This window comes from Vulpes lagopus, chromosome 18, assembly GCF_018345385.1.
Source record: "Vulpes lagopus strain Blue_001 chromosome 18, ASM1834538v1, whole genome shotgun sequence".
Taxonomy (NCBI): domain Eukaryota; kingdom Metazoa; phylum Chordata; class Mammalia; order Carnivora; family Canidae; genus Vulpes; species Vulpes lagopus.
In genome coordinates this window covers 1,032,932-1,051,203 of record NC_054841.1, presented here as the reverse complement: position 1 = coordinate 1,051,203, position 18,272 = coordinate 1,032,932, and the positions used below count along the sequence as shown (strand labels likewise).

The 18,272-nt window shown below is 70.5% G+C and overlaps 1 protein-coding gene across 2 annotated transcripts; it reads left to right on the top strand.

Annotated features, from left to right (window-relative positions):
- Positions 1–2,497: 2,497 nt before the first annotated feature.
- Positions 2,498–18,271, top strand: COL9A3 (collagen type IX alpha 3 chain). Of its 2 annotated transcripts, XM_041733123.1 has the most exons (32): positions 2,498–2,726; positions 3,240–3,308; positions 4,450–4,485; positions 5,102–5,173; positions 5,485–5,538; positions 6,028–6,063; positions 6,274–6,297; positions 6,476–6,529; positions 6,851–6,904; positions 7,164–7,205; positions 8,027–8,083; positions 8,459–8,512; positions 8,992–9,045; positions 9,359–9,412; positions 9,636–9,689; positions 10,282–10,335; positions 10,922–10,975; positions 11,672–11,725; positions 11,817–11,870; positions 12,030–12,074; positions 12,223–12,276; positions 12,354–12,407; positions 12,750–12,803; positions 12,907–12,978; positions 13,793–13,828; positions 14,238–14,282; positions 14,898–14,930; positions 15,073–15,219; positions 15,338–15,392; positions 15,804–15,986; positions 16,665–16,742; positions 17,481–18,271. In XM_041733123.1, the coding sequence occupies exons 1-32, from the start codon at positions 2,511–2,513 to the stop codon at positions 17,669–17,671; spliced, it is 2,193 nt and encodes a 730-aa protein (XP_041589057.1). In that variant the 5' UTR covers positions 2,498–2,510; the 3' UTR covers positions 17,672–18,271. The 2 variants fall into 2 exon arrangements, with proteins under 2 accessions (XP_041589057.1, XP_041589058.1); XM_041733124.1 differs by lacking the exons at positions 2,498–2,726; positions 3,240–3,308; positions 4,450–4,485; positions 5,102–5,173; positions 5,485–5,538 and adding an exon at positions 5,859–5,929.
- The last annotated feature ends 1 nt before the right edge of the window (position 18,272 follows it).

Here is an 18,272-nt window from a genome sequence, read left to right as displayed (position 1 = left end):
ACTGGCTTAAGAGTGAAGCTGGGGGCTCGCACACAGTTCCTTGGGCGGGCTGGGCGGGGAGCAGTGGTTTGGGAGTGCCCTTGCCTGCCCTGACTTGGGGTGCAGTGTGGCACCTCAGGGCGAGCTCCCCAGCCTTCTCTGTGGCCTGTCTCCTCTGTCCATACCCTGGCAGCCACAGCAACCCTCCACACCCGGACGGCCTTCGGGGCCTCCTTGACCACCCCCCGACCTGGCGACCTGGCATGGGCATAGCGCCCCTCCCCGTCCTCAAGGCACAGCTGGCTCTCAGCCAGGGCTTGTCCCCCGGGACCAGGACCCTCCCTTCCTGACACGCTGGCATTTCTGCATCAGCACCAGCGGGGTGCGGGGCCTGCAGAGGCCCACGTGCTTGCCTTTGAAGAAATGAAATGATGGGGGTCACAGCTCTCGGGGGGTTTGGGGGGACACAGTTCCCTCTGAGAGTTACCAGCTAGATTTGGGCTCCATTCTCATGAAGAGCGTTGATGGTTAGCTCCTGTCCTGGTGGGGGGGACAAACAAAGTCATCTTGGGGGAGGGAAAGCCCCTGAGTTGATGTTCCCCAGTGAGGGAGCTGGGGAGGGCTGTACCCCGTGCCGCTGACCCACCCCCGACCTCCACCTGCCGGGATGGGCAGGACCAAGGGAGCCTGAACTCCTGTTTGGCTCAGTGACGGAGTTTCCAGCACAGAGGGGAACCTGAGGCACCAAGATGAGTGTGGGACGTCCAGCACTGAGTCTTCAGCAGGGTCCCGCTGAACCCCTAGTGGTGAGAATCTTAAGACTGGACCCTTATGGGGCACAGGTTCAATAAAGCAGCACAAACCTGGGAGGGAGAGCCCCTTGGAGCAACCCTAGGAACGGTGTGTGTGCCCCGCAGTGGGGACCTAGGGCCTGGCGGGCAGCTCTGGCCCTCCTGACCCCCCCAAACTGATGGATGATGCTTTGGTTTTGCCTGGTGGCACCGGGTGTGGGGACTGCTGTGGCCGCTGGAGCTTCGAGGAGGGGCAGCTCTCCATGGGGAGGGGCTGTGGAGCGAGGGATGGGTGGGGGTGTGGGTGGGGCAGGGGTTCAGGCACCACGTCCCTCCCTTGACCCCGGTGAAGGCCAGCTGGGCGTCCTCTGAGTCTGATCCAGCATGGGGGTGGGGGAGGTGGGCCAGGCAGGTATGGCCCAGGGGAGATGGGGGGGCTCCCCAGGCCGCGGGCTTGGGGGTCGGGGTGGGATGGCCCGCCTGTCTGAGGGTGTCCTAGGATGACCGAACTCCGCTGGAGGGCAAGAGCTTTCGAGCTTCCCTGCCCCCCCCCCCCCCCCCCGGGATGGAATCCACGCGAGCCCTCCCATCCCTCCCATCCGTGGCTGCGCGGGCGGGAGCCGCCCAGTCTACCCCAGTGGGGAGTGAGATCTTGCCTGAACCCCTTTGCTTCCCCCTCCATCCCTTGCGTCTTCTACTCACTGGTCCCGTGGGAACCCTCGGCACCTCAGAAGTCCCGGGTTCCCCCCACGGAAATGAAGCCCATGTACAGACTGGTCCAGAGTCGTGACTCTCTCAGGTGATCATCAGCTGCGGATCAGACGGTCCGGCCTCCGCGTCGCTCGCTGTTGCGCTTCGCTAGGGAAAGAATGAGGGAGAGGAGGTTCGTGCAGCTGTAAATCCCGGGGAGCCTGAGCCTTCCTGCCTGGCCGTGGGCTGAGAGCCTGCGGACTCGGGGCCTGAGGGTGACCCGGGTCGGCGAGACCCCGCGGGGGCCCTCCCAGGGTGAAGCAGAGTTTGCCCGAACGCAGGGACCCCGGGCTGCCCGAGGCTTGTGAAAAGCGGGACCGGGCCGACAGCAGCCTTAGGGGGCCCGTCCCTCCGCGCCTTTGCTCGGCCCCACGGCCATGGTGATGCTTCCCTCCTCTGCCAGGGCCACCACTTCGTCGCGCCCCACAGCCATGGTGATGCTTCCCTCCTCTACCAGGGCCACCACTTCGTCGCGCCCCACAGCCATGGTGATGCTTCCCTCCTCTGCCAGGGCCACCACTTCGTCGTGCTGGGGGGGGGGGGGGCGCGGGGGGGGCAGAGCCGGAGAAGAGTGTGGCCCTTGCCGGGGACGGAGGACGTGATGGACCGACCATCCGGATAGTGACAGTTTGGAGACAGGCCCCCAGGAATGGGAGGCTCGGCCCTAGACCTTGGCCCGCGGCAGGGCCCGGGAGCAGGGACCAGCTGTAGGGGCCCGTCCTGGGGCTTCCTGGCCTCGGGCAGCCCGGGAGGTCCCCCAGGGTCGAGGCTCCCGCCGCCCCTCCTCCGGCGGGGCCCCTCAGGGGGCCTCCACACCCTGTCGAGGAACAGGAGAGAAAAAAGGGTCTTTCTTTCCTGCTCAAAGGTACGAGTGTGCGGCTCATCCGTCTCGGGATAATTTTAACTCCGAGGCTGGCCAGAGGCTGCCACTGGGCTCCTTTCTTCGGCGGCGCGGGGCGGGGAGCGGAAGCCCCAGGTGGGCCCGGCTGAATGGGGGGCTTGTGCGCGCGGGGCGGGACCTGGCCGGGGGCCCGCGCCGCCCCGCCGCCCCGCCCGCCCGCCCGAGCCCCGGCGCCCGAGCCCCGCCGCCCAGAGCCGCGCAGAGCCGCTGAGAGCGCGGGCGCAGCCATGGCCGGGGCCCCCACGCTGGCCCTGCTCCTGCTCGCGCGGCTCCTGGCCGCCACCCTGACCGGGACCGGGGCGCAGGTGAGCGGGCCGCGGCGGGGCAGCGGCGGGGCCGGGAGCGCGGGGCTCGGCGCCGGCGTCGAGCAGCCGCTGGGGACCCTCCCCCGCCCCGCCCGCGAGGGAGCCTGGAGCCCGGGACGCGTGGGGACCCGGCGCAGCCCCGGAGCCCGCGCCGGCCTCGCCGCAGGGCCGAGTCTGGGCGCCCCACCGGGTCCCCGCGGACACCGGGACAGCTCCCCGAGCCCGGGACGCTGCCCTGTCCTCACCCGGCCCAGGGTCCGCCGCCACCAGAGGCACAATGTCGCCTTTGTTCCTTAGGCTCCCCGTGGGGCCGTGGCGCAGCCCCTCCTGGCCGAAGACCGACAGCAGATACCGCCAGCCCGAGGCCTTGGGGGGGCCTCAGAGGCAGGCGTGGGCCGGGGGCTCGGGACCCAGGAAGAGGGGACGCCGCTGGGCTGACCCGAGGCCAGCCCGGGGGACCTGCCCCACCGGAGGGGGAGGGCACAAATGCCTAATGACATTTCTCCATTTCAGAAAGTGGGACCTCAAGGCCCTCCCGGCCCCCAAGGGCCACCTGGGAAGCCGGGCAAGGATGGCATTGATGTGAGTTCGGGGGTGGGAAGGGCCGGGGAGGGTTCTATGGGGTTCTGGCCCGGCCCAGCCTCCCGGAGTCCCCAGGCCTGACGGACTCAAAACCAAGCCCCACTGGCCAGGGCTGCAAAATGGGACACAGACGGCCCTTGCGCCCACTCAGGGTTCACCCCACAGGGACTGTGTCCACAGACAGGGGGAGGGGCGCCGCTCGGTGGTCTCTGGGCTGGAACTGGGCACTGAGGTGTGAGGGCCCAGGCGGTGGAGGGGACTTGGGAGCTGGCTCTGCCCCAGACACGCTGCCCTCCAAGGGCATCCCAGGTCAAGGGCGGCCCCATCCTGCAGCCTGCCTCCTCCAGGACCGTCTGGGGTGAATCCCCAATGCAGCCACCAGCATGATAGGTGCTCAAGGCCTCTCCTCACCCATAATGTGCCGCAGGAGCCCCCTTGACCGGTCCCTCAGCCTCTCTCTGAGTCTCCGAGGGCCTGGATGGCCCGGGGTCTCCTATCCACCCCAGGCCTGGCCGACCCCGACCCACAGGGTGCTCAGCGACAGCCCCGTGGGGGTGGGGTGGGGGAGGGCAGCGTGGCCCAGGGCTGGCTCCCATGCTCCAACCAACCAGGCCTGGGCCCCTGGTCCCCCAGGACTCCCAAGCTGACCGGAATCAAGTTGAGTCATTCCTTCGGGGGTGGGGGGAGGCTCCCCCTTAAAAACCTGCCCTGGAAGCCTCAGTTAAAGGGTGTCAGGCTTAGTGGTCACAGGGGACTGGGGTGCCTCCTTGGGCCTCGGCGAGACTGGGGGACTGCCTGAGAGGCAGGTGACCTCTCAGTGCCCACAGCCCACCCTCTGAAGCTTCTTAGGCTGAGTGGGGGCTGCTGCAGGACAGTCCCTTTCTCCTGGAGGCTCTGTCCTTCTGCCCTCAAATGGTCCTCAAGGGTGGGCCCTGTAGGGGCTGTCCAGAGCCCTGGCTGTCCAGCTCCCCCTGCCCCCAGCTCCCACCTCCATGTCTAACTCCAGAGGGGAGGCACCCCCAAATGTGGATGACTTGGGGTGCCTACATGTCATCCACTGGGGCCTCTGGGGCCAGCTGTGCCCCCCTAGGCCCCACCTTTCAGGAGACGCTGCTACATGTGGGTGTCTTCCCCTCTGCAGGGAGAAGCTGGGCCTCCCGGTCTGCCCGGGTCCCCGGTGAGTGTGCAGCCCCAGTGAGGGGAGGGGTGGCCCTAGAACAGAGGGGTCATTGACACCCCTTCTCACCGCGCTGGGCTGGAGGCCTCAGAGGGCTCAGAGCGGGGGCCTGGCCAGGAAGCAGGCGGGAGGGAGCGTGTGGGATTCTGTGTCTCTGGGTAGGGGCTGGCTTGTGAGCTTTCTCTGTGCCAGGCAGGCCAGGTCACTATAGCCGGTTAGGGGTCCCCCAGTGAGCTTTCATGCAGCTGTTCAGGCTCAGGAACTCAAGGTCCTGGGGCACCCTGGGGGTGGGGGGCCCACAGAGGAACACACTGCCCGACGCTGGGGGGGCCAGAGCAGCAGGTGAACGAAGCATCCAGGTGAACGTCCCCCAGGTGTGATCGAGCAGGAGGGGGCAGCTGGAGGGAACAGCCTGCTGGGGCCAGCGAGGGGGGCCGAGGCGCCCGAGCTGGGGGGCTGCAGGGAGGCGGGCAGGGCCTCTGGTGCACAGGGGCTGCTCCTCAGCTGCCCAGCTGCCTGGCGGTGCCCGGCTGGGAGACACTTCTCTACTGGGGAGGCCAGGGCTCTGGGCTGCGCCTGCGCTCACGCCTCTGCTCCCCCCACCCCCTTCCTCCAGGGACCAACAGGGGCCCCAGGGAAGCCAGGGAAGCCAGGAGAGGCCGGTCTGCCGGGACTGCCGGGTGTGGACGTGAGTGCCCCCCCCACCTGGAGGAAAGGGTTTAATCCCCAAGTCTACTTTAATTGCTGTTCTCCAGCTGTGCCTGCTGCATCCCAAGAGAGGCAGCGGATGTCCCGGCAGGGGGCCGCTGGCCTTCAGCCCTGACCAGAGCCCCCCCTCCCCCGGCGGAGCAGAAACCGCTGCCGCGCTTGCCAGGGCCCCAGGCCGGCGCCAGGCCCCGGGCTTCGTGAGGGCCGAGCAGGGCTCTGGGAGGGGCGCCCGGGTGCGGCGGGCGGCCGGAGCGGAAGGGGCCACCCCAAGGCTCTGTCCTCTCTCCCCAGGGCCTGACGGGGCAGGACGGACCTCCCGGACCCAAGGGCGCACCTGGGGAACGGGTCAGTGCCCCCCGCCCCCTCCCCGCACTGCACGCCCTCAGCTCAGGAGCAGGTCCCGGGTTCCGTGGGGTTCTGTGGGGCCCCACGTCCACGGGAGACGCGGGCTGGCGAGCGGCCAGACCACGGCGTCCCACACCAGCCTCTGGTCATGGTTGTCCTCGGTACAGCCCGGGTTGGGGGATGAGCAGCCCTCGAGCGCGTCCTCATGGGACCAGGCCAGCTCCAGGCTTCGTGGAAGGGAAGGGACACAGCAGGGGAGGGGCCCCGGGTGCCAGCACTGGGTCCCTAGGGTGCGCCTTCCTGCTGCCTGGGCGCCGGCCCTATGCCGCTCGCTCTAGTCATTTCCTCAGCCGATTGGGGGCAAAGGACGTCGCCGCCCCGGGCCTCAGGCGTCTGTAACGCAGCCTCGTGGGGGGCGGGGGCAGGTTTGCACTCAGAGCTCTGGGAGCCTGGGCCCAGCCCTCCTGACCGCCTGCTCTCCTTCCGCAGGGAAGCCTGGGACCCCCGGGGCCTCCCGGGCTGGGGGTGAGTATCGCTCCCCCCCCAGGCTGACCAGGTGGGGGCCCCCGGGAGCCTCTGCAGGGCTGGCTCCCGGGCTGTGCACTCTCTCCCCGGGGGGGGGGGGGTCTCCTGTGCCAGGCACTGCCCCCCGGGGCACCTCCCTCCTATCCTGGGGGGGCGGCAGGCAAACCTGTCCTGGCCCTGCAAGTTCTGACCCTATGCTTGGCCTTGCAGGGCAAAGGCCTCCCTGGACCCCCCGTGAGTACTGATCACCCTCGTGCCCCCCACCCCGTCCCCCCGCGCGTGCCCAGCCGTCTCAGAGCCAAGCTGAGGGGCCGGGGTTCCTGTCCCTGCAGAGGGGCTGACCAGCCCTGCGTGGGGGCCTCAGAGCTCTGTGGGTGCAGAGCGCCGCGTCTCACTCTGTTTCCTCCCCCAGGGAGAGGCAGGGGAGAGTGGCGTCCCCGGTGGAATCGGCCTCCGGGGCCCCCCGGTGAGTGGCTGCCCCTGACCTTCCCCCTGCTCAGAGCAGGGCCCTGCCTGTCTGGCCCCTCCAGGGCAGCCCCCGAGGGCCTCCCCCGCTTCTCCTCCCTTCCCTCCCTCTCCCCCCTGCCCCCCCCTTTCTTGGTGGAGCCCTGACTGCCCCCAGGGATGCGGACAGACCAGGGATGTGCCTGGGACGGGAGCACAAGGCCAGGGTAGAGTGGGAGCACCCCGAGGGCACAGGTCGGGGAGGCTTCCCTCTGGAAGTAGCTGGTCCCCTCAGCTCAGGCCGAGGCAGGCCCTGCTCCACCTCACTCGTCATTCCCCCCAGGGACCCTCTGGACTGCCAGGCCTCCCCGGCCCCCCCGGACCTCCCGGACCGCCCGTAAGTCCTGGGCAGGGGGCCCCAGAGCCTCTCAGGGCAAGTGCCGGGCATGGCGGGCTTGACAGCCTGTCCCTGGGGCCCCCAGCCCCAGAACCCACGCCCACCTGGGCTCCCACCCACCTCCCAGACCTGCGCTGGGCCGCTGACGGGGGGACGAGCAGGGCCGGGGCAGGTGGTGTCCGGTGGTGGTGGTGCCCAGGGCGGGTCTCGGCGGGGGGCCGGGGAGGGCGGGGTCAAAGCCAGCGTCTTTGTGTTCCAGGGTCACCCAGGGGTCCTCCCTGAGGGCGCCACTGACCTTCAGGTAGGCGCGCGGCCATCCGTGAAGGGGCCCCCAGCTGGGGGACCCATGTGGAGAGTGGCCCGTCCCTCCCGCCGAGACTCCCCCACAGGAGGGAGGGACGGGCCTGGGCACCCCCCCCCACCCCGCCACGGGCCACGCGGCTGTGACCGAGCCGTGGGGCTCCTCAGGGCGCAGCTGTGTCCCGCGTCCCGACAGCTCCGCCACGGCGAGCAACTGCTCGCACAGACCCCCCCCCCCACCGGCTTTGAGCTGTGTGCGTGGGGAGCAGCGTCTGGGAGGCCCCGGGCCTCGCGGAAGGGCCGGCGAGGAGGGAAGGCGGGCTCACCCTGCGTCCCGCGGCCTGGCCAGCTGCGTCCCCGGGGGAGGGCTTGGCGATCTTCCGGAATCGGGAGCAGAGGTCGATGGCACCGGCTCTGTGCCCCATCAGCTGTGGAATGATCTAGAAAACCCAGCGCCATCCCTTGGGTCTCACCGCCCTGGGCCTGGAGCATCCCGCCTGTGCCCCCAGGACACCTGTTTGCTCCTAAAGCAATTTGTGTCCCGAGGAGAAGCGCAGCCTGAATTTGCTGCGGGGACGCGGGACGAAGGCCCCTGTGCGGCCAGCAGCCACCGTGGAGCCGCCGCCGAGCGGGAGGCCGGGGCTGTGCAGGAGCTCCCTGCACCCCTCAGCCGCCCTGAGTGAGGCCCTGGCCGGGGTCCCCGGAGGTCCTGGTGTGCCCGAGGCCCCTCTGCTCGGCGGGACGGCCCATGCCAGGCCCTGGGTGCCCGGGTCTGTCAGGTCCCAGGTTGTCTGGGGGTCTGACCCCTCTATTTTCCGACAGTGCCCGGCCATCTGCCCACCAGGCCCCCCCGGTCCTCCAGGAATGCCGGGGTTCAAGGTGAGGCAGCCCTCCTCGCCCCACGGGACGCAACAGCCTGGTCTAATGCAGGGCTGGAGGTCTTGGGGGCAGTTGGGGGGACCCATGGGTCCAGAAAGCCCCGGCTGTTGCAGGAAGAAAGGGCTGACTTCCCACCCAGCGGGGGGCCCTGCTCCGTCCCTGTCCCTGTGTCCCTGCTCAATTCTGCTCCACATGGAGTGGCCACCAGGACTGGGAGGCACTGGGAGAGGGCTGGGGCTGGGCAAGCCGGAGTCAGGCTCCAGCTCCCTTCGCTGGCCCGGCCCTGCCCCCTTGCCCTGGCCTCAGTTTCCCTGCAGGCACCTGTTTGGGGCCGCTGGGGGTGGGTTGTGACTCCTTGCCCCCACTGGCTTTCAGGGGCCCACCGGCTACAAAGGAGATCAAGGAGAGGTCGGCAAGGACGGCGAGAAGGTGACCGTGGGCCACAGCGGGGCTGGCCGCCTGGGGGGGTCTGCCCGGGCAGCGGGGGTGTTGGGGGACAGGCCCAGGCAGCGCTGGCAGGGGGCAGGGCCGCGGCTGCACGGGCGAGGGTGGGTGAGGGCGTGCTGGCCGCCTCTGCAGCTGCTCAGAGCAAGTGACCTGGGCCAGGGTCTCTGGACAGACGCCACCTGCCCGGTCTCACAGGGCCGCTGCCCGCGGAGGAAGGGGCTGTCCGGGTGAGGCTGGGGACACCATGAGCCCCCCCAGGCGGCCCCACAGCAGCCCGGCAGAGGCGTCTGGAAGGGCTGGGGGCTTTGCTGGAAGCCGGGCTGTGGGGATCCCTGGCCTCGGAGGCTCCACGGAGGAGAGGGCGATGGCCCCGCTGCTGGGGCTCAGGGTGGGGGTGCGAGGTGCAGAGAGCTGCCGGGGCGCTGGGCCCACCCAGCTGACGCCGCTTCACCTCTCCTCAGGGCGATCCTGGCCCCCCTGGGCCCGCTGGCGTCCCTGGCTCTGTAGGGCTGCAGGTGAGGGGGGCCGGGGGGCTGGGAGAGGGGGAGGGGAGCTCCTTGGACGACCTGCAGGGGGGCGGTGCGCCAGTACCCTCCAGGGGAACCCGACCAGGGTCCTGCCTCTTGCAAATCCCAGGGGGGTGGGCCCCCCGCTGCCCCCTCCAGGGCGAGTGGCACCCCCTTCCGGCTCCCCCTCCCGCTGCCCCTCCAGGGCCTGGCCTGAGGCCAGGTGTTCCTGGGACGACTGCAGGGCCCTCTGGGGCTCCAGGGGGTGCAGTCCTGGGGGGCTGCTGGCCCAGGCCCTACCTTCCCATCTCCCTCCTCACAGGGACCTCGGGGACTCCGAGGTCTGCCCGGGCCGGCCGGGCCCCCAGGGGATCGGGTGAGTCAGCCAGCGCCAGCCATGCCCCATCAGCCCGGCCCTGGGGGCCACCTCCAGATGGGGAGGGGTCCTGGGGAGCCCGGGAGAAGGCGCGGACGTGGGGGAGGATGGAGGGTTTGGGGCCTCTGGGCGGCGGGCGGCTGCAGGTGTTTGGCCTGGGCTGCCCGAGGATGGAGCCCAGTCCCCTGGGGGACGCGGGCCAGACCCCCCCTCTCCTTCTCAGGGTCCCATCGGATTCCGAGGGCCGCCAGGGATCCCAGGAGCCCCCGGGAAAGTGGTACGTGTGCATCTGGGGGGGCAGCCGTGCAGGTGCGGGCTGTGCCCCTCCTCCTCCTCACGCTCCTCCCCCAGTCCCACAGGCCGTGCTGCGGGGCCCCTCCCCGGGCTGAGTCCTCTTGTGGCCCCGTCCCCTGGGCACGCCCAGCAGGTGGCACCCCTCCCTGGGCAGGTGTCCAAGGGCACATCCAGGGGGCAGCGGGTTGAGTGACCAAGGAGCCTGTTCTCAGTGGGAAGTGGGCATTCTGGTCTCCACACACGGGGGGAAGGTCAGCACCCCTCCGCCCCCCTCGGCAGCCCCAGTCGCGCCCCCCCCCCACCTCGGCCGGGCCGAGCCCGCCAGTCTCCCTCAGCTCAGCTCTCCCGCCATCTCTGGGACTTTATGTGTCGTCCCCCCGCCCCCCCACCCCTCGGCACCCCCTCTACCCCCACCCCTCCACCCCCTCCATCCCTTCCACCCCCACCGCTCCACACACCCCCACCCCTCCACCCCCTCCACCCCCTCCCCTCCACCCTCTCCATCCCCTCTATCCCCACCCCTCCGCACACCCTCATATCCCCACACCCCCTCACCTCCAACCCCATCATTTCAGGGTGACAGAGGCGAGAGGGGCCCAGAGGGTTTCCGCGGCCCCAAGGGTGACCTTGTAAGTAAGAGAACCTTGCTCCTCTGGGTCCTTCCTCCAAAGCACCTGCTCCGTGGGGGGGGACGCCCAGAAGGCAAGTGCCGGGGTGGGGGGCTGCGCTCTCCTGGGCCCGGCCTGCTGGGGTGCTGGGCAGTGGCCCCGTGGCTCTAACGAGCTCCCCTCTGGAGGCCCAGCTCGGGGTGCAAATTCCGGCTGCTGACGCTGCTCCAGCCGCGGCGGGCGGGGTGGGCTTGGCCGGGCCGTGCAGCTGTGGGCTGGGCTGACAGAGAAGGGGACTCGCGTGAGCAGGTGAACAGAAGCTGACGGATGACCAAGTGAGGCGACCGTCCGCAAGCCGCCATTCGCCGCGGTCACCTTCGGACCAGCCTCGCCGCCCCTGGACGGAGCGCGGTGGCCGCAGGGGCATGAGGCGGCGAGGACACTGCGAGGAGTCCGGGCTTTCCCCTGGGCTTCGGGGTGGGCCACCGCCGCTGTCCCCAGCCCCGAGCACAGCGCTGGCTCCGACGTGAGGGGCCGCCTAGGCTGCCTGGGAATTGGGGGCGTCGGCTGCGGGGAGCATTCCTCAGGGGCCACCTGTGTCTTTCAGGGCAGACCCGGCCTCAAGGGAGTCCCCGGGATGGCCGGGCCGGGCGGGGAGCCGGTGAGTACCCACGGCCGCGGTGCCGGGCGGAGCAGGAGTCGCGGCCCTCGATGGGTCCCGTCCTCTGTGGCTGCCCCCCCGACGGTCCCCCTGCAGCCGCGGGGCCGCCCCGGCCAGCACGTGGCCCCCAGTCGGCCCCCGATCCCACTGGGCGCGGCCCGGCGTGGCCCACACGGCTTGGGGGCCCCAGTCGAGCTCGTCCGCCTTCCAGGGGCGTGCAGCCACAAGGGTGGCCGGGCAGGACCCGTGGGCGCGGGTGTGGGGCCCCCTGGGGGCCACGGGGCTGCCCACCTCTGGGAAGGCGGGGCCGAGGGGGCACGAGAGGGAAGCGGCCTGCTGTCCTGCTGGCTTCCCAGCCTGCGCGGGGTTCTCAGTCCCCAAATCTGTCCAGACGGTGGGGTCGGGAAGGCCACTGCCCAGCTCCCCGGCCTGTTCCGTGTCTGTGATACGGGCCACCGTGTCGTGTGGGTGCCGGGGGCGGCGCGGGGTCACAGCGGCCTCAGCCCCCCGCCGGGTGCCAGCGGCCCTCACCTGCAGGCCCAGGCAGCCCGGTCACCGCGCGGCTGCTGAGCTGTGTGACCACGGCCGCCCCAGGGCAGCCCGGGCTGCGCGCACGCGGTGCCGGGAGGGGGGCCGGGGTGGGAGGAAGGGGTACCCAGGGGGCCCAGCAGGCCTCACGCCGTCACGCGTCCCCAGGGAATGCCAGGCAAGGACGGCCGGGATGGCGTGCCGGGACTGGACGGCGAGAAGGTTGGTGAGGCGCCGGCGGCCTAGGCGGGAGGGGGGTCTGCGGGAGTCGGGCCTCCCGGGCCTCAGCACCCCGTCCCCCGATCTCCCGCAGGGAGAGGCCGGTCGCAACGGTGCCCCCGGAGAGAAGGGTCCCAACGGGCTGCCGGTGAGAGCACGGGCTTCCGCACGGGCTTCCTTCGGTGCTCGCGGGGCGGGGCTCGGGCCCTCAGGTCGCTGAGTGGGGGCTTGTGCCGGGGGAGGTGCTCCCTGCTGGGTGCTCCCTGCGGGGTGCTCCGCAGCCCTGACGCCTGCCTGTGATGCGCAGGGCCTCCCGGGTCGAGCAGGGTCCAAGGGCGAGAAGGGAGAACTGGTAGGTGGCTTCTTTGTGCTGGTGGGGGGAGGGGCAGCCCGGGCTGGACCTGGAGGGGGAGGGGGGCAGGGGGGTGTGGGCGGCACCCAGGGCTGGAGGGGAGGGAGGGGGAAGGAGGGCGGCACTCAGGGCCCTCCTGTCTGTGCAGGGCCGAGCTGGAGAGCTGGGGGAGGCTGGCCCCTCGGGAGAGCCTGGCATCCCGGTAAGTGTCCCCCCGCCCCGTGCACCCCCCGAGTCCACGGACCCTCCTGACACCCCTGTCCCCTTGTCCTCGTGCAGGGGGACGTTGGCGTGCCTGGGGAGCGTGGCGAGCCTGGCCACAGGGGCTCGGCGGTGAGTGAGGGGCTGTGGCGTGGCGTGGGGGGCGTGGAGCATCACCATGACCCAGCCTCTGTGGGGGGTGCGCTGCCGTGTCCGTGGTGACCCCGTGAAGGCCCCGGGGCGGTGAGGGCCAGGCCCAGCTGTCCCGTGCACGCAGCCCTGCCTGGGGCAGGTAGTGAGGACCCTGGCCTGGGGCCCAGGTGGCCATAGATGGGGGGGGGGGACCTGGGCCCCAGGACGACTGCCGCATGGGACCGGAGGGCGAGCCTGACCTCGGCCACCCGCCGCCCTGCCCCTCTGTCCCCGGGGCCCCTGGGGGGGCGGAGTGGACTCACTCCTGCTTCTCTCTCTCAGGGGGCTCTGGGCCCACAAGGCCCTCCTGGAGCCCCTGGCGTCCGCGGCTTCCAGGTGCGTAAGGTTTGGGACCAGACTGCGTCTGGGAGCCGGGGGGGTGGGGGGGGTCCCCCTGGGGTCCTTTGTGGGTGCTGACGAGCTGGGTCCTTGTCTGTAGGGCCAGAAGGGCAGCATGGGCGACCCCGGCCTGCCGGGTCCCCAGGGCCTCCGAGGTGCCTCAGGTGACCGGGTGAGTGGCTGTGGGGGTCAGTGCTCCAGGCTCCACGGGGGCCTGGGGGGCGCTGGGGGGCCTGTGGGGCTGGGGTGGGGGCGGCCTCATCTGTTGGGTTTGCCAAGGACCTGGACACGCGGTGCCGCTGTGTGAAGACCCCACACCCTGTCGCTGTTTCTAACTTTCTGCTGCTCCTGTGACAGGCGGTGGAGTCCCCGTGGGGCCCCTGCTGTCCGGGACAGTCGGGCGCAGAGGGCAGCACAGAGCCCGGCTGGGATGACTGCGGGTGGGGCCCAGGGGACGCCCACCCAGCCCTCCCTTCCTACCCGGGGGTGGCTATGGCCGGGCCAGGGGGCCCTTCGTCAGCTTCCAGGCGGGAAATCTGAGGACGTTCCCGCGTGTCCCACCCCCGGGAGGTCACACCTTGGCCCCTGCCCCGTGGGCCAGGCTCCCACTCCTGCCGTGATTTGAGCAAATGGGCAATTTTTATATTACTGTTCTCGGGAGAGCCCAGCAGTTCCCAGACCCGTCCCTAACCACACGGTCCGCGGCGCGGACTGGGCAGCTGCTCGCGGGCACCGCCCCGACGACTGCTTGTGCGAGGGCCGCGCAGTCCGTGGCACCCGGAGCGCCCGCAGCGGACGAGCCGTGAAGCAGCCGTGGCACTGCCTGCGGGACGGCGCTCCGGGGCCCTAAGACCACGGTTCTTTGGGAAGATTCCAGCACCACCAGGGCAGGCGTGGAGCGCTGGGGGGCGGCGGGGCTGAGCGCGGGAGGGCTCTGCCTTCGGGGGGCCCCGGGCTCCCTCTCATGCTGACCTCCTCTGTGCCAGGGCCCGGGGGGAGCCGCAGGCCCTAAGGGAGACCAGGTGAGTGGGCGCCGGGGCTCAGGTCCCCTGCACACGCGCTGGCAGCCCAGCTCCCCGTCGTCTCTCTCCCTTGCTCCGGGGGGACACCCAGCCCCACTTCACGGTTGGCTCCCGGGGGTGCGACCCCCCTGACCTGGGAATGTGACCTCGTGAGGGACGGCGGGGCGGTCCTGGGCCTCAGGCCTGCTTGTGGGAGCTCAGAAATGCATCGTGGGAGGGGGAGGGGGCGGGCCTGCGACCTCCCGGAGGACCTAGAGCAGTCCCACCGCCTGCGGTTCTGCTAGGCAAGAAGGCCAGCGTGTCCTGTCCCCAAGTGCGGTCAGCCGGTGCCCCACCCTGGGCCCGGGGCTCGCGTGCCAGCTCCCGGAGCCTGGGGACAGCTCTCTGACCTGCGGGCCTGTTGTTTCAGGGCGTTGCAGGTTCCGACGGCCTCCCTGGGGACAAAGGAGAGCTGGTGAGTGGGACTGGGGTTAGGTCTGCCTCACTGATCCACAGCTGGGAACAAACGCCAGGCTTGGCTCGCGGGGGGGGGGGGGGGGGTGCGTGGGCAGCCCCGGGGAGGCCGAGGCTGCGGGTGGGGCCGCGACCGTAGCCAAGACACCTCGGGGCTGCGTGTGCGCCTGCGTGGCTTATCCTGCCCAATTCCTGGACGACCTTGACCGGTGGGGCCCTGGGACCCCATCCCTGTTAATCCCACGGGGGGCCTCTGGCTGTGGATGTGCAGCTGGGAAGCGTCCCAAGGACACGCCGGGGACGGGGAACTCCAGGCACAGCGACGCTTAGATGCTCGTTATTTATTACGTGCTGAGGAGGAAACAGGAAGCAAAGTAAACGTGTGTAAGGAAACGTACCGAGCAGATGCCGCAAACACTCAGGGAAAATAAGTCACACAGACGTGAGTGGGTGGAACACGATCCCAGCGAGACACACAACGTCCCCGGGGCGCAGTGGCCACCCGACGGCCTCAAGCAGCCCCGTGGTGGTTTCGGGGCCCGTCCCTGTCCTCCCCACCTCGCCCTGCGTGGGGGGCTCCCACCCAACAGCGTGTCAAACACCCGCTCTCTTGCAGGGTCCCGGTGGCCCGGTCGGACCCAAAGGAGAGGTAAGTGGCTGCGGGCCGTTCCCACGACAAAATCCAGAGGAGACGCCCGCGGGCGTGCCGGGGAGCGGGCGGGGGGGGGGGGGCGGGGGCGGCACTGCCCCCACTGCTCGCGCCTGACCCGCCGCCTCCTGGTCCCCTCTAGGCTGGCAGTCGAGGGGAGCTGGGCCCCAAGGGCATCCAGGGTCCCAATGGCACCAGCGGCGTCGAGGGCCTCCCGGGTCCGCCCGGCCCCGTGGGCTTCCCGGGCGTCCAGGGCGTGCCCGGCATCACCGGGAAACCCGGGGTTCCGGTAGGTCTTTCCCTTCCTGAGGGCAGCGTTCGGTGGCATCGGGGTGGCGGCCGGGCAGGGCACGTCGAGGAGCGCCCGCCTGCCCCGTCTGCTGACGAGCCCACGGGGTGAATTTCAGGGGCGAGAAGCCAGCGAGCAGCACATCCGGGAGCTGTGCGGGGGGATGCTCAGCGGTGAGTGCCCCCGCCCGCGGGCCTCGCGCCGCCCGCACCCCGGCCTCCTCCCACCCAGGGCCGCCCCGGGCAGGCCCGGCGGCCTGTAGTCCTCGGGGTGCTCCCCGTCTGCACCGGCGGGGCTCCCTCCCCCCGGGATTTAACACTGGCCAGGTGCGCGGCGGGGGGGGGGCGTCCCCAGATGTCTGTCCCGTGAAAGGCCAGCGGGGACCGAGCCCTGCGCCCTTGCAGCCCTGAGGGACTGAGTGGCCGTCTCTTGGCCTCTCGGACTCCCAACCGAGGCCTGCGCCTCACCCCCTGGTCCGCGGACAAACGTAGCAGCCCCGGGGCCCCGAAGCCAGTGGGGCGACGGCCGCCGCCCGCTCTCGCTCATCCCGCTCTGCAGTGACACTCGCATCTCTGTTTCCCAAGAACAAATCGCGCAGTTGGCCGCTCACCTGAGGAAGCCTCTGGCGCCCGGATCCGCCGGGCGGCCTGGGCCAGCGGGGCCCCCAGGCCCCCCGGGGCCCCCAGGCTCCATCGGCCACCCCGGTGCCCGAGGGCCCCCTGGATACCGCGGCCCCACCGGAGAGCTGGGGGACCCGGGGCCCAGAGGTGAGTGGGCCGCCGGCCGCGCCCCGTGCCCCGTGCCCGGGCACCCTGGTACTTCAGCGACGTTTCCCTCGAACGCCGTCAGGGCAGCGTCTGGGGGGGAGGCGGCACCGGGGCGCGGCCCTCGGAAGGGCCCTTCCGTCGTCGCAGAAGGCAGGAGTGTCCCGGCCCGGCGGCCCCCGGGGGCGCCTGTCGCTGACCCCAGCCCGTCCCTCCCCGTCCCGGGAGCTCTTCCAAACCGGCCTCCAGCGCCCACTTCTGTCTGGGGCCGCGGTTGGCCGGATTCCAGGACCTGCCAACTTAGTGACCAAATAATTGCGTTTCTGAAAACCAGCTTAAGAGAAAGGTTTCCAGGGAGACTTAGCTCCCATCCCCGTCGGCGGGCGCAGCTCGCGGGCTTCTAGGCCTCGAGGCCGAGCCCCCCACGGAGCCCCCACGAGCCCCCACGAGCCCGGCTCCGCCCAGACGCGAGGGCCCGGTTCCCTGCCGGCTCGGCGCTGCCCTGGAGGCGCCGTCCTCCACGTGGGGTCTGAAGGCCTTTGAAAATAGAGTCCACGCTCCGCGCCTTCCGCCCCGACGCTCCTGCTCCTTCTGAGTGTTTCGCCCCGGGAAGGCTGTCCACGCGGCCCCCCGCCCGTCACGCGCAGCCCAGCGGGCCCTCACGCGTCTGCTTCCCGACAGGGGCCCCGGGGGACCGAGGAGACAAAGGCTCCGCGGGCGCGGGTCTGGACGGGCCGGCCGGGGACCAGGGCCTCCAAGGTACGTGCCCGGTGGCGGCGGCTCTGTGGCCACGCAGCTGTCCCCGGGGCTGCGGGTGGACGCGTGTCGGTCTCCTGAGGAACGACGTGCCTCTCCGGGCGACGCCTCTCGGGCGGTCAGGAGCCGTCTCAGTGACCTCGTGTGACGCCAAGAGGCTCGGGCGGGTCTGTCCCTGTGCGGGCAGCTGGGTTCCAGGCAGGGAGAGCCGTCCAGCGTCAGGGTCAGTCACGAGCCAACACAGCGCCCCCCGAGGTGGCCCACGCGTACCCGGGATGCTGTCAGGAGCAGCCCCCCGCCCCCGTCCATCCCCCCAGCCGCACACACGTCACCTAGGACAGCGTGGGCCACGCTCACACCCCCTCCTCCCCTGCAGGCCCTGCCCACGCCCCCCAGCCCACCCCGTGCCTCCCTGTGCTCAGGGGACCCGTCCCTGAAGTGGGGCCCCCCCGGGCTCCGCTGCAGGCCCCGCCCCCCCCGTCCCTGCTCACCAAGCGGCTCTGCACACGCACCCTCGCCCCCGGAAGACCCTGGCTTCACTCGAGCTGCCATGCTCGGGGCACACGCCAGGCCTCCACGGCCTCCCCACCTCGTCCTCCGCGCCGCCTCCTGCCCTCGGCCCTTCCAGAGGGAGGAAGCAGCCCCTAAGCAGCAGGGCTGGGGGTGGCGGGCTGAACGGATGGAAGTCACCACCGACGTCCTCTTCTCCCGTCAACACTCACCTTCCCGCTCCGCCTCCAGGACCACAAGGCGTGCCTGGCGTTAGCAAAGACGGCCGCGACGGGGCCAACGGCGAGCCCGGGCCTCCAGGCGATCCTGGCCTCCCCGGTGCTGTGGGTGCTCAGGGGACACCCGGCATCTGCGACACCTCGGCCTGCCAAGGAGCTGTGATGGGAGGCGGCGGGGAAAAGTCAGGTTCTAGAAGCTTCTAAAACGTAACCAAAGGAACTGAGGTGGTGGTGCCGATGCCAGCAGGGAGCTCTGGAGGGACGCCAGGAGTCGGCGGCGCTCTGTGCCGGGAGGGGACAGCATGCCACCCGCGGCGGCCCCCGCGGCCCTCCTGGCCTGCCCCTCGTTCCTCGGTGGCAGCAGCCGGACACTTGTCCCTGAGAGCATCCGTCATAGACCTGTTGCCCAGTGTCGTCCTCCGCGCATCTCCACCTGTGCATCAGCTCTAACATCGTACCTCGGGCACGGGTCCCGTGTGCACGACCGAGACCCCACTTCTGAGAGGGAGACAGGGCACAGGTACGCAAAGTCACGTACGATTCCACGAGACCCCAAACCGCAAGCTGTCCACACAGCGCTGTGTACGGAGATCTGCTCACAGTTAGCGGCAGATGAACCCGAGCGACCCCAATCTAACAAATAAAGGATTTCCCGTACGGTACCCCCTCCACACATGGTCTAGTCTGATTTACCTGCTTCCTGGGCACAAACTTTTGACTGTCTCCGAGTAACAGTATTTATTGAAGGAAAGTCTACTGCTATGACCTGTTGTGATAAATAAAGCCACTCGTGTGAAAGCCTCAG